The following is a 15390-nucleotide window of genomic DNA, read 5'->3' as shown; positions in this document are numbered from 1 at the left end:
GTTTAACACAGAAATGTTCTTTTAAGTTTGTTGGATTTAAAAATTTTTTGTTAAACTTCGTATAATAATATGTATCAGCGCAGGAAAAGTGCTGGAAAATGGTGGATTTGAGGATGACGGCAACAGAGAAGAAAGAAAATGCAGAAGTCTTCAAAACTCAGTTTCCAGCAATTGTTCACATTGTTTAGAATAAAGGTTTTTTTTCATATAAGCTCATAAATAGTTCCCTAATACACAAAGATGTGTTTTTCCTAATGGTGCTGCATGTAAACAAATGAGCTAACCAAGAAAGCATCTCGTTTCATCCTCTTTTCTAATCTCAAAGTTGTGTTGCACCCTTGAGCGATCACGTATCTCACTTCTGCTGAGAAATATCTGAAACAATTACTCATGCCAGTCATGAGGACCGCAAAGTGCTACTCTACAAAAAAAATTTGGCTGAAATGTTTTTGTTATGCAACAGAAATATTTCCTACTATGATGATGATCCTGGTTTTCAGGAAACGCTGATGGTAACAGATAAACAGAGCGAGGGAGATGGAGGACGGGGGCAGAGGGGAGGGAGCAGAAGAAGTTCATGACGTAACAATCGACATCAGACGAGGAGTCAGATCCAAGCCGTGTTTTCCACACAATTATAGCCACATAAGGGATATTTCTTTCATCCACAGGCTCAGACTGTGTTTTATGTGTTCCGTTAGCTTCATCTTGATATACAACATTATACCAGATCAAACAAACCACATTTGTCACTAGTATAACTCACTCCTGCTTCCTGTGACCTCATACGTTTGTGCTCTCCTTCTTCATAGAGTGTTGTCCTAAGGAAAAGGAGCGGTTTGGCTTGTCTAAACAAAAACATTACCGCCTCCCGACTCCACGATGGTCAGACATGCAGGCAAGGCAGCTGTACCCCGGACCAAATTAGAAGTGAAACCTGGGCCGGCATGGATCAAGTATCTCAAAATAGGAATGTTGATCTCAGACCAGTTTTCCTCTTCAAGTCAAGATGAAGTTTATATTATCAGCAACCAAGGATTCTGGGCCAGCGCTCATGTTATTTTAAGTGTGATACAGATACTCAGGTATATGTTAGAACATATTTGACTTTGCTTTTGCATAAATGCTCTGTGAATATCTATCTAGGGTGAAAAGAACAGGGGATACGGATATTACAGTAGAAATAGGGATAGTACTCTACTGACAAACTAACTGAATGACTAAAAAGGAAATGAATCAAAAATTGGGCTGAAACAAACCTGGTTGAGGTTTCTCTGGACAGTGCAAACATTTTGCTTCTTACTGACTAACTGGACAAACATGGAGTCAACACTGTGTAACTGGAGAGGAAATTTGGTTTCTGTCAGGCTCATCACTGACTGGATAACAAGCGAAATATTGACTAGCTCACTGGTTGGCGGTCTGACAAGATTAGAGTACAAGCAGAGCCTGTACGCAGCGGTAAAGAGGGGTGAAAGGCTAGGGAAGCAATGAGAGGTGTTATAAAATAGGCTTCTGTTGCCAGTCCCCTCGCTAACACTTTCCCTTTACAGGCATTCACTAGCATCTTCTTGGGAGAAATAGGAGCTGAGTTTCGCTGACTCTGAAGCTGAAATGCCTTATCGGTGTCATACCTTTCGGCATGGTCTTCTTGTCGTTGTCCCCACTGAGCGGGACGCACTCCTGCTCCATCTCTTCGACTTTAAGGCGTGCGAGAATCTCCTCCAGGTGACTGACAATGTCTGGGAAGGATGGACGGAGTTTAGGGTCCATCTGGGAGAGGAAAAAATTGAGGTATAGAAAAGGACAGAGTGATTTATATATACAGTAACATAGTGTAGAACCAGGGATAGATTGCATTTATTAGGTTATTACCAGGGAAAAGTAAAACATACACCAATAGGATTACTCCCCATTTAAAAAGGTGCTACATGAAACTTTTAAACATTAAAAAATAGTATCATAATTATGTAACATTATAATTTACATAAACAAACAAGACCAGAACTGATGCCTCCCTTAAGGCTTTACACTGTATTTTAGAAGATGGTTTCCCAGGAAATTTGCTACGGTAAAAAGGAGGAATGGTAGAGTTGTACAAAAAAGAAAAGCCAAAAGGGGGAAAAAAAAAAATCACCTCAACGGGTTTTTATGAAGAGGCAAAGTTTCTCTCTGCAACTCGAGGCAACGGGACTTATTTTAGAAAACAGAGGCAATAACACTGAGACTACTAAATTTGTCCGTTACATTTTCAGATGACTTTAACAATAATATCTGGGTATTCTTTCCTTAAACAGTGATATACTTTTTAAAATATTAGATGAAGCTTTTTTTTTTTTAAATTTGGAACTGCAGTTGAAGATAAACCAAGACAAAATTGGAGGAATAAGGAGAGGTGGGTAGACGGGATGGAAGGGGGGGGTTACAGTAGGGAGCAGGGAGACAAGCTGCAGGGAGGGAAAAAGAAAAAAAAAAAAAAAGGACAAAAATGTGCCTAAAAGATGAGGACACACAGCTAACTAGGGAGTGCAAAGGGGTTGGAGTTCCTAGAAAGAAACTCAAAAAGTGACTATTCAGAAAATGAATTTCAGATTGGGGTGCTTTGAAGAGAGACTTTGGTGTGAGATAAGGGAGACAAGGATGATAAAAACAACACAATAGACAAAGATGAGAAGGGATGGAGGGAGCCAATACAGGCTCAATCAGCAGGGTGCTCCAAAAACCTTAATGCTCTCATCCTCGGCGCTTTGTAATTATTTTCCAAAAAAAGAAAAAAAAAAAAAGTCGCAATTCCAGTCCAAGGATTATGAAGTGATGTGAACAAAATGTAACTGGATAAATGTCGTGAAAAAAAAACAAAACATTTGATATGGTTTTACCTACTTTACATTCCTCCTCATTTCACTAGTTAATCAATTTAAGAACAAATCAGTGTATGACATTTTGTGAAAAGCTGAGCCTGCCAAGTAACTGATCCAGCTTTTAGAGAATAGAAGACCCCCTGGATAGTGAGCTAAATCAGATTATTCACATAATCAGATTGCCCCGCTATTTCTGAACAATTGAATAAAAGTTACTTATGTAACCGGTGAAACACCTAGAAAACACCTTATTCATAAACACGGTATCGCTTATAGATAAACTGAAACTTGAGAAAACCACAGTGTATCACCTTTACAAGCTACATTATCGGACTTATCTTTACAATCGCCATTTCTAATTCGACAAAAACTGAAGCAGCGTGGTCAGGAGTGAGGTGAACTCACATTGCAGCAGTTGAAAGCCAGCTGGAGGAAGTCAGGCGGACAATCTCCGACCATGTGCTGGAACATGTGGTAGTCCAGGCCGAAGTTCTGGTCAGGAGGGAGAGACAAAGATGTTTGGATATACACTATGAAAGTTAAACAGGAAAGTCAGATTTATCATTCTGACAAAAAAGGATAAAGACGTTGACAGAGCGTCATCAGATGTTTGACACACCATTACTCTTATGCCAAAGCCAGCTTCATATCAGACTAATCCCTGTGACATGGCCCTGCTGACTGCCAAGTGGACTATCAAGGACTAATAGCCAAAGACTCATTTGTAAGCTTGATCCTAAGCCTGATTTAAAGGCACAATCCACATGGCAATGCAAGAGGTGATCCTATTTAACAGTTATCATGCTTTTCAAATCACACCGAGTTCTACATGGCAGGTCAGAGATCCTAAGTTGGACAGTTTGACTATTCCACTCGAAAGCTTTACCAACACAGACTGTGTGTATGATTTCATACTGAGGTTTCTTCAGATTTCAACAACTTGCATTTTATATTTTTAATGGCAGTGAGAATAAGTTTGAGACTAATTTTGGAAAAAAAAAGATGCCGTTGAGGAAAGTTCTTAGCTGCTAACAAGTCTACTACTGTGGAGACGGAACTGAGTTTAGAACAATCTATATTAACTTTAGATAAATTTGTGTCCAATATATAATCTTGTGAGGTATTACATCTGCGTCACACAGAGAGAGCTCTGAGATTAAAATAATGACAAGGTATGGTAAATGAATTACACTTTTGCAAGAATGGGTGGAACAAACATTTCAACACTCCTTTTTAGCTCTGTGTGAGTCATGTGGATGTTTCACAGTGTAAACAGGGTGAGAATGATGGGATACCAAGAAATCAACCTGCATACAAGGCAAACAAACACACAGATGTATTACGAGGAGTATTTCACGGTCACAGGGTGAAAAAGGCGCGATGAGCAGTCACCTCCGTGCGGGGTAGGAAGTCAGGGTCAGCCTGGATCCTTGCGATGATCTCACACATGATTATTCCATAGGAGAATACATCAGCCTGAAAATGGACACAAAAAATGAAAATACACACAGATAAATGGAAACAACAAACGTTTTTCCTCCTCCTTGCTTTTTTGTAAGTTTCTAAAAACGATTAACTGCCTGGTTTATTGTAAAGTGAAAAGTTTTGGAAACTCCCTGATATTCCTTTACCTCTTACCAAAATTTCGTTCCTTCCCCGTCTGTGATTCAACTCTGAATTCTACACTTTTCCAAGTTTTCGAAGCTTTGATACCAAGAAAATTGCTGAATCTTATTTTTTGTTCCTTCTGGGTTCCAATTTCCCCTGGGGTTTGTTTAAGTTTGATCAAAACTAATCTTGTGTAATTTAATTTGAGCTTATTTTCCACACCATCCTAACTAATACCACTACTTGGTATTAACTGTTGCCAGGGTCAGAGGTCAAAGTCGGTGACTTTACCTTCTCATTGTAGGGTTCATCTCTCAGCACCTCTGGAGCCATCCAGAAAGGAGAACCAACGACTGAGAGCTTCTCTCCTTCAGCACTGAATATAACACACATTCACAGAATGTTTGACAAATTATACGCAACATGTCATCGAAATGAGGAAATCATCTGTGCCAGAAAATTCAGGAAACTTTAGAGGCTTTGAGCCAACTCCCAGACTCTGTGTTCCTGGTTGATTCATATAATAACACCATGTTTACACAGTGCATCTAGCTTGAAGCAAAGTCGGAGCATATTCAGTATCAATCTGTGTTTAAATATGTCGAGCTGGTGAAACTTTAGTTTGAACTAATCCTCTTCTGACCCAGTGCACCACCTGGAAGAAAACGCCGACCTGACCCTGTCGATGTTGTGTGTAAATGAAAGATGTAGATCAGCAGGAGAAAAAAGACAGGGTTAGGCTTTCTAGTACCTGCCTGCTATTGCATCCGTGTTGAGGTGTTAGCACGTAATAAAAAAATACAGTTTGAACACATTTCGAAGTATTATTTCCAGGCTGCCTTTGTGATGTTAATATGAACAACCTGATAGATAAAAGAAGCTGATGCAGAAAACACAGTGCAAATGTGAGAAAAATGAAAACTAAGCCGACTCTACTTTGGCTTTTTCAAACCAAATGACCCTCTCGCTCTGTGTTTACCCTCTAGTTAACACATAACTGCAGTTTTAAAATTTTAACCAGGCTGTGAATGATGCTGTCTTTCCTTCCAATCAGTTTTAAAAAGATATCAGATAGTGTGTATAAAAAACCTTTACTCTCTAATCCTCTCAGTTTAGTAGCTTTTGCTCTGTTTAGATTTAGATTGGCTGACGCAGAATGAGCGTTTGCATCTCAGACCTTTGTGTGCGAAGAAGATGTGTCATTACAGTGTGACTACATTATGAGCATTATTCGTACGTGTTTACATTCCCACATACACATAAATAGAGATACAAGATTTTCAATAATGATCATTCTGTCTAAGTCTGGTCCTCTCAGTTCCTTAAGACAAGCCCCCTCCTTCTCTGTGCTACTGCAGCATTAAAAACTAAACCCCTGCACTGATAGTATCCGCCTGTTATCAAAACACTAACGCAGAGAATGTTATCTGTACAGCCTGCCGTTAATGTTAGTGTCTGAGCCATGTGTTAATAAATAACCCTGCGCCTGGTATGAGGAGGAGGGAAAATTCACTTACAGTAAGTGAGTTGCAAATAGCTACAACAGCAAAAAAGGGAAAAGTATCAAAAAAAACAACATCCTAGCGGAGAGCAAACATGGACAAAAGGATCACATACTGGAATCAACATTCTGACCTGAAATTTTATATCTGTATGTCTATTTAAAATAAGTAGCACCAGATGTAAAACTCACACCTTGACTGGTTTTTAAAGTGTCAGTGAGAAGATTAGTTCTTGATGTACAATGAGGGGCAGCGCGGCTTTAACAATAACCAGGGCCTAATGTTGAACAATTAATAAAAAAATTAGATTAGGGTAAAAAGAAAGACAACTAACAGATAAATGAACCCAATCAATTATGTTACATATAGGAAAGTATTGGAGCTATCCTGTAGCCTTCAGAGCCGGGTACAGTATTTCTGGTTAAGGGCTACAAAAATGGGCAAAAGCTTTTGTTGATAAAGCCTGACGAAGCTGCAATATTCAAATTGTGACCACCAGGGAGCATAAAAAAAACATCAAAACAAGGTAACAAGTACACAGCTACCAGCACATCACTGGATTATTAAATTGTTATTGCTAAAACATCATGAGCATTCATTCTGAGTCATTTATCATCTGTCTTCCAGTATTGACTCTCTTTTTAGCTCTGGTTTTCTGAGAAAAATATATGGGTTTTAACTGCTACATGGCCAACCTTGTTATTAGACACTCACCAACTGTCTGTTTGCCCTGTGGTGATTTGCAGGTAGTGTACATGGGGTATTCAGAGATTTTTTTTTTTTTTTAATGGAAATTGCTGCCTACAACGGACAAGAACAGCTGTGACGTAACCACACAAATTAAAACAGAGACCTAAAAGAGGCTACAAAGCTCCGTCAAGTTAGATTTTGGCGATAATCCCCCACGATTTCAACACAATGAGCACCACAGTCATTAGATTCAATGTTAATATCAAAATTATTGATTAATCCAGTAATTAGGTATGGCCGCCAGAGGAAGAGAAAATGATCTTCCAAAAGCATCTCTTTTTCATAGGCACTGTGGTCATTATTTAATTACTAATACATATCTAGGGATGGGTGTATTTGTGTATCAGTGGAAGACTCCTTACAGATTAGTAGGGATCTTTTCCGCGAGGCCAAAATCTCCAACCACTGCTGTGTAGCCACTGTCATCACATTTGATCAGGCAGTTCTGTGAATACAGAAAAACATTATCATCATTATTAATAGATATAGTTGAGGAAGTTGCAACATGGGAGGATTTAAAAAAACAAAAAAACAAAACGATTTTGTGTCTTAGCAATATCAGTCAAACCTCCACTTCCTAGCTGAACTTGGACTTAAGCCTTCAATATTAGTTTACTGCACATCGTTATTCTCTGTACATCAGAAAATGGGAACCGACGGGACATTTCAATATGCATTCCTAATATGTTTGGACTGTTCCTCTTTACTCTAAAAGGAACTCTTTGTAAATCTACCGTTAACATTTGTTGCAATGATCATTAACCTTATCCGAGCAGTGTTGAAATGTTACTGTACAAAACAGTACGTGCACTGCTGACATCTTTCAGACAACCTTGCATAACGTGACAGTTAAACCGACGTTTGGCAGCCACCGATACTGAGTTGAGCTGTATCATGTTGTTCTATATACTCACAATTTATTTATGGGTCTACTTGGCATAACATATGATACGTGAATCCAGTACACAAGACTCTCAAAATGCGTTCATCCTAAACTGTGGGTTAGTGTGCTGTACCATGCTGCTTCAGTGTACATTGATGTGAAGTATATATGCAGTGTGTATATAGTATATAGCATTAAAAAATAAGAGAGAAAGCTGCTCTGTTTATTGACTTTTGGGTAAGAGCTATGAGTCACAAGGAAATCCACTTTGTATTAATTTGAGGAACTATAATCTACTTAGGCTATGACAACACTATTCAACCCTAAATATCAGCTACAAAACTGTCTCTCTTTGCCTGTTGTCCTCTCATCTTTTCCAGTGACAGATTTCACTTAAAAATCACTTAATTTTTTCTGTGCACCGTTGTATTCTCCTGCAGATGACCACCTATAAGCTCTGACAGGAAATTAATACATGGGTTTACAGCAGAGTGCATACTGTCCCTGTTCCCTGCCAGTTCCATGCCAACATGGCTACGGGTCAAGTTGGAAAACTAGAAGCTGCTTGGTACAAATTATCACATCTGATAGTGACACTCTGTTCTCTACTGAGAGGTTAGCAGGTCTAGGACTGAAAGAGCAGACAAGTGTGTCAAGACACCTAGTACCTATAATATTATCTAAGGTCAAAGTCTGATGTACAGAGGTTGCATCATCTGGTACCAAACCCTATTAATGCACTATGGAGCTGTCAAAACCAACTAATATGTGAATATATATTTGGTGCAAAGGTCCTGGGCCATCTCAAACTACTGAAGAGGGTCACAAAACAAAAAAAGAAGCAAAAGAACAGATATCACAATTATCTGAATAAAATTTTTTTTTTTTCACTACACTCTCTCTCTCTCAAAAAGAAAAAAAAAATTTTTTTTTTTTTTTATTGATATACATTGTAAGTCATAGTGCTGCTTTAATATGATACAGTGTGTTAGTGGCCCAAAATATACTGCATATATTTAGCATATTGATTAACAAGTCTCTAAACCAAAAATACTAGAGTATACATATACTTAAAAAATACAAATGTACAGTCACTGCTTTATTGTGCCGGGGAACCAAGCAGACCTGTGGTTTTATTTTTAGCTATGGTTTCTCCCGTTAATGACCAATTAGCCTGTCTAGCTAACCTTGGAGGTGAGGTCCCGGTGGAATATTCCTTTAGAGTGCAAGTAGGCCAGACCGCTGGCAAGCTCACAGGCCAGTTTCATCCTGGTGGGCCAACTCAGGTGCTTGTTGCTGTCGAGAAGCTGCTCCAGGTTTCCACCATTGATGTACTACAGACAGACAAAGATCGACACGGAAATGACTGAACAGGTGAGCACGGCATACACAAATATATCTGCAAAAACACTGGCACTCAAAACACAAGAACATAGAGCCTGACAAACAAAGAAGGTTCAGAGCATATTCAAAGTGGAGGGTATGTACAATTTCAGAGGGAAAAAGTTTTAAAGAATGGTGATGGGTAAACAAATGGAACTAAAAAATTGTTTAAATGTGAATTCTGATTGCACAGTGGCCCAAAAAACATGTTCACAGCAAATTAAGAACTACAGTTTGTGTTATATGGAACAAACTGTGTTATATAACCTCCGCAAGTTCAAAGACATTATGGGTCAAACAATAACTGATTACTGACATTAAATCTTCTGGAGCCAGGAATTACATTGCTATACTCTGGAGAGCAAATTGTTCCTGTTCAGCTGTATATGGCCATTGTATTAGTGACCTGGGGAGATGTGCAATTTGTTTTCACAGGAACTGAAAGTGACGTGTTTTAAGTCACTGTGACAACCTCTAATCATAGATTCATACTAACACTCTGTTCTCAGTGACAGAAACAAACATCAGTGGCAGGGTACTAGTTGGTCAACTGGTGTACTGACTGACTCACTATCTGACTTATAATATACTAACTACATAGAAGGTACTGCTTAACTACATTATGCAAACCAACTGCCCATCTGACTCGCTCACAGAGTACATGACTAATTGGTTGCTTGGACTACAGATGGCCTACCTGTCAGCCTGGCAGGCTAGCTGGTGTATCAAACAACTGGCTGAATAAAATCCGGCTCTCTCTCTTCAATTGGTTGACAAAACAGCTAGTCTTCTACATGAATGTGGACCTTCTGACCATCGTACAGGCTGAGCTGTGGGCAGCCGAGTGGGGAAAATCAGCTCGGTGGGGCTTAAAAGTGGTCAGGGTCCTTTACTATGCCTGTCAGCTTTGATCCAGCAGAACCTGTCTGACCTTGCGCTGCTTGCATGCAAACACACAGACGCACTAATCCCATGTCACATATCACGAACAACAGTGGTAAACTAGAGAGAGTTGAGATGGTCTGGTTTAGCTGTGGTTATTGGTGTGACTGACACGCACAGAATTAGGACAAAGGGGACTGAAGGCCAGGGGAGGAGGTCTCTACTTCTTCACGCAATTGAATAAACTGGGTCTCTGGTCATATTAATTCTAATTTTCAAATAATCTTAAGAGATTATTACAATGTAGAACTCTGTATGAAGTGGGTCTTCAAAAGATGACACCCGACCAAGACAAGTTAAAACATCAGTTAGTTTTCTCTTGCCTATCAACTCAATGAGCTGCGTTCTTACAACTAATTGCGTCATCTCGCCTAAAATGATTTTTCCAGTTTAATGCAGGTTCACATCCATAGTGACGCTATCTCTCTAGACCACTTGAACATTAATCGCTCTGAGGGTACAGTTTCCGAAGAAAGAAGAAGTGTTACAACATCAAAAGATTTCCTGAACAATGTTTCAGCCTTCAAAGACATTCTTTATCTTTGGGCCCTGGTTAATGAAACACGCGTGACATTTCCATCCCAAATAATGATCTTAGTGGCGGTTCCATGTCAATTTTTCAATTTTAAAACCTAGCCCATCCTTCAGAGACAACAGTCCATTACAGCTCCAAGGGTAATCAGATAACGGTTTATTGCTATTATTCTGAAATCAATTGTTTAGTAAAAGCAATGTGTATCTGTGCATATATGTGCAAAAGTCAAATCCCCACCCTCCCCAAAAAGGCTGAGATCCCTGTTGTCTTATACCCTCAAATGTTCCATCTCACAAACAAACACACACACACACACACACGCGCACACGCACGCACGCACGCACACCACAATTCAAGACGCCAGAGGATTACAGTATTTGTCCAACAAATTCCTCAGTAGCTACAAAGTTCAACATCTGTTGTCTCCCTGGTGGGGTTTGGGAGGAGAGCGATACAACTGGGGAAAACTCCACTGGAGACAATTAAAACTCAGACTAATCCAACTTCATTCATTTATCATCTCATTTAAGATCTAGATGGAGCTGATTTTATATTCTCAATAACAGAATATGCAGCGTGCACAGTGTGTGCCTGGTCCAAAATGCAAATCACATGGTTTAGCGAAAGAGTGCACCTGCTGTGTCAACTACCAGTAACTGAATGGGGGTAAAGTCGCAATCGAAAAAGCCTCTTACTCAGGCATGGCATTTTTCCCCTGGAATTTGCTTTATTCTATTCTTGGAGTTACTGATATACCACAGTAATTACTTGACATAGCCCATATTTGAGCCATATAAATGCTCGCCGTGATCATGCATAATGTAGAGTGCTAAGGAAATGAAAAACATATGGCTGGTCACAACTGTTGTGGAAATTGCTCTGCTTCACTGTCTGTGTTTCAAGTTAAAAACCCTGGAAAGACTCAAACAAAAGAATCTTTGTTTGCTGCTGGGAGCAGCTTCAAACAGCAGTATAATCTAGCCATGGGTCATGATTTACCATTAGCCCAGATTATAATTGCAGTAGCATTTCCTATAAAGTGCATTAAATTGAGATTCAACGGAGACAGAACAAGTTTCAGCACTCTAAATCATTCTTTACAGCTTCCAGAGTCTTCAAGGGTTCATTCTCACGTAAAAATGTAAATCCAGTGGTGGTGTGACCTACCTATGTGTTGCAGCATTTCTATAATATATTACGCTATATCTCAAAGCCTGGTGCCAGTCTGTGGTGAAATATTCCTGATGGGTCCATTTTTAAGTTAGTTAACTATTGGACAATTTATTAAATTTCATCTTCAATGTAACTGGCCTTTGCAGAACTTGACATTGGAGAAACCATACCTGCTATACTTTACATGCACAATACATTCATAAACTAATTAAGATGTTTTTGACAAGTGTAAAGTGTTATAAAATGTACAGCTACTGCTGTACCCAATTTTAAAAAGGCAGCAAAAGAGTTAATTTACAATCAATGGAGGCCGTACTGCCCAGCTTTACAACTCTTTTTGACTTTGGCTTCCAGTTCTAGAGAATGTTTAAGGGAAACATACTTCATCAAACTGTTTTGTTTATTTTTTGTGTTGGACTTGGACTTGTGTGTGTGTGTCTGTATGTGTGTCTGTACATGAAATAGCGAGTTTCTCAATGCAGCTTGTGGCCATGCAGTAACTTTATTCTCCATTTCCTCTGAGCGCGGCCTCGTAGTGGGGGTCAGGTAACAAAACAGCACGGGCCTGCTAGGTCAGTTAGGTCCTGACACAACACGACACGATCTGTTTACCCTGCAGTAGGAAAGCAAGACCAACCGCAGTGTGCATGTATGTATATTCATGTGTGTATCTTACAATACATGGATTCACTTTGCAACTAGAGTACAGGCACAAGCATTTGTGTATGTAAATTTCTTAAGCTGTGCTCTCTTATGCAGCTGCAGAAAGTTGGTGTTTGTCTTTGTCAAGGCTACAATAAGCACATTCACTGTGCAGCAAAACAGTGTACTCAAGTACATGTGTGTGCCTGGAAAGATCTTTAACAGTGTTGAACAGTGTGGTCTTTCTTCTGATTGGGATGAATCGTGTTTTTTATACTTTTTGTCCACATTTGCGTGTATTTGACCATCACATGTGTACTTAAATAAAAGCATGCTTACAGAGATGCATCTTGAGTCACTGGTTGAACTGCGGAAGTGTATGTGTGTGTATCTGTCACGAATGTGTGTTTTTGTGCAGTTTATGTGTGAATACAATGACGACAGGATTTAGAACTGTGGGCCTGTGGCTTAGGGCATTAAACTGCTATATTATCATCCCTGAATAAAACAGAATCTGTGCATCGAGCAGCAGGGAAAAATAGCAAGAAATTAGAGCTGCGATTATTTTGGTTATCCAACGATTATTTACTTGATTAGTCATTTGGTCCATAAAGGGGCAGAAAATAATGAAAAATACCAATCAAAATGTTCCAGAGCCCAAGGTGGTGTCTTCATGTTTTCATATTTTTTTAATATTTTTTGTCTGACCAGCAGTCTAAAATTCCAGAAACAAAAAAACTGTTTACTATAATACCAGATAAGGAAAAACATCAATTCATCACATTTGAGAAGCTGCAAACAGCGAATGTTGACATTTTTTGTTTTAAAAAAATGACTAAGTAATGTCTCCTATGTCCTGAAAGTCAAATGATACCTAGCTAATGATTATAACTATTGAAGAATATTTTCACTTTTTTAACTGGTTATTTTTCAATTTTACCTGTTGTCTTGAGAAGTTTTATTAATCCCATATTAGTTACTGGAAGTTCCTGACAAAATGTTATATCCACACAAAAGCTGGCATAAAAATCCTCTTTAACATTATGTAAAAGTGCATCTACTTCCAACTGGCTCAGCATCTTTTAGAGCAAAAAAACTAGAGAAATGCAAAATTACTTCTTTGTAAGTATAGAAGATGCTATTCACAACAAAAGGGTTGCCATATTTATTCCGTTTCATTTTAAATTTACTCTTTGTACTGCTCTCTTTTCTTCCAAGTCAAGAGAATGAGGCCTGACCTTCTCTATACCTAGGCTTTTAATTAAGGGGCTAAATATATCAACTGCTTATCAAACATTTCCATGACTAACTAGAAAATGCACTCAGTAGAGTGCAGACCTCCGTCAAAGCAAATGTCAAACAACATACAACAGACTTCAGAGAAAAAAATTCAAATTTAAAGAAAATGTTCCAGATCTGCCTAAAAATTGAATGGGTCCTTCCCTGGGCCAGGCTCCATCGCTCAACCAACCCATCCCTCCATGCCCCATCCCCTCAGTGCAAATCGGTTCAGTACTTATTGCGTAATCCCGCTGACAAACAAACAAACAGACAGACAGACAGACAGACAGACACAGGTGATCACATAACCTCCTCGGCGGAGGTAATCAATGACTATAGCAACCACAAAGTTATCTCTCCCTCTCTCACGCACACACACACGGACACACAGGTTAAATATAGGCCTGAAAACATTGCTCACTGTAACCCTAATTGTTTATGCCCTAACATTGAGCATGTCTGGAGAATTTTATTAGCTGCCTGTATCAAATTCTCCCTCCGTCTCTCTCACGCAGACACACACAGCCTAAGTGTTATGTATGCATAGAAACGTTCAGTTCTTCTGGTTTCCCACAATTACAGACTGGTGTGTTACTGTGTTGTTCTCATGGATGACGTGATGTTCACCTGAAAACAGTAGAAAAATATACAAACACACACAGGTTTCTGAGGGCTAACATTCACATGTAGTCACAAGACGTCAGATGTCAGTATACCACCTTTCATTAGTAGATATAATTTGACCTAACATGTCTTTGCTTTTTACAGAGTGAAATGGTGTGTTTGTGTGTGATCTCCTACCTCCATCAGAGCATGAAGCTGCCCCTCGTGGACACACACTCCCTTGAACCTACAAAACCACAAAAGGCGTGCAAAATGAAGGTGCTGTTGAAAACCACGGGACATTTGTTTATTTTTAATGGAATGAACTAAATGAGCGTATGAAGGTTGACGCAGACACATCTTACTTAGCCTCACAATCTAAACAGAGGGTAGAGAGAAAACCCCGTCCATACAGCTTTTAGCTTCTCTCAGTTCAATCAATTGCTCTATAGGGTCAATGGAAATATCTAAACAAAACACTTGCATGGTCTTCTCTGCTGTTGGTAAACAGAGAAAGCAGGAGGAATAGTTTAGAAAAACTTTAAAATTCCAGTGGGCAAGATCAGGCAGGTCATTACTGCGAGACGGTCTAACAGAAGGATAATAACAGCTCAGTTGCTTCACCTGCATTCCATCCATTTCTGCCTGCACCTTGCCTATCAATTTCTACATTCTTAATAAACGCACAGCATTTTCCTCACTGCTATTCATTTGTGTGTGTCTGTGTGTGTGTTTCTCTACCACTGTGATGCATTGGATGTTGCCCTTTTAAAAAAACTTCTATATTCACATGATGAACTTTCTATTAATAGAGAAAAACTGCCTTGTTTTCACTTGATGACGATGATTTTTTCCATTTCTTTTTTTGATGGGGTTTTAACAATCTTCATGATCTCAAGAGGTTGGAAAAAACCCTTAACCCAGAGAGGACACATGCACTCCTTCAACCAAAATTAAACAATGTGTGTGCGTGTGTGTGTGTGTGTAGAGCAACATATGAACCAACTTTGCTCACGAGCAGCGCTGAAGGCCTCATAATTCTGGAGGCAATGAAAAGGTCAACTTTGTGGGTCCTTGTTGGATTTTAGCTAACAATGACCCCCTCAGTGCCTGCTTGTTAACACGCAGACAGACACACAATCCACTAGGCATGCTCAACAAAGATGGCATTGTAAAAGATACTGTGCATGTGTGTGCATGCGCAAGTACACACACGGATATTTATGC

General features: G+C 39.3%; 1 protein-coding gene across 4 annotated transcripts in view; it reads right to left on the bottom strand.

Annotated features, from left to right (window-relative positions):
* The window catches only part of tesk2 (testis associated actin remodelling kinase 2), a 33907-nt gene that overhangs the window by 5304 nt on the left and 13213 nt on the right, over nucleotides 1-15390 (bottom strand). For all 4 annotated transcript variants that reach the window (XM_040143095.1, XM_040143096.1, XM_040143097.1 and 1 more), the window contains 7 exons: nucleotides 14362-14410; nucleotides 8792-8938; nucleotides 7084-7166; nucleotides 4761-4845; nucleotides 4254-4337; nucleotides 3267-3353; nucleotides 1635-1773 (listed from right to left, as the gene is read on the bottom strand). In XM_040143095.1, the coding sequence (XP_039999029.1) occupies nucleotides 1635-1773; nucleotides 3267-3353; nucleotides 4254-4337; nucleotides 4761-4845; nucleotides 7084-7166; nucleotides 8792-8938; nucleotides 14362-14410 (674 nt within the window). The remainder of the gene's footprint in view (nucleotides 1-1634; nucleotides 1774-3266; nucleotides 3354-4253; nucleotides 4338-4760; nucleotides 4846-7083; nucleotides 7167-8791; nucleotides 8939-14361; nucleotides 14411-15390) is intronic.

This window comes from Xiphias gladius, chromosome 14 (genome assembly GCF_016859285.1).
Source record: "Xiphias gladius isolate SHS-SW01 ecotype Sanya breed wild chromosome 14, ASM1685928v1, whole genome shotgun sequence".
Lineage (NCBI taxonomy): Eukaryota > Metazoa > Chordata > Actinopteri > Istiophoriformes > Xiphiidae > Xiphias > Xiphias gladius.
The sequence above is the reverse complement of the archived record's forward strand: the minus strand, read 5'-3'. Positions and strand labels throughout refer to the sequence as shown.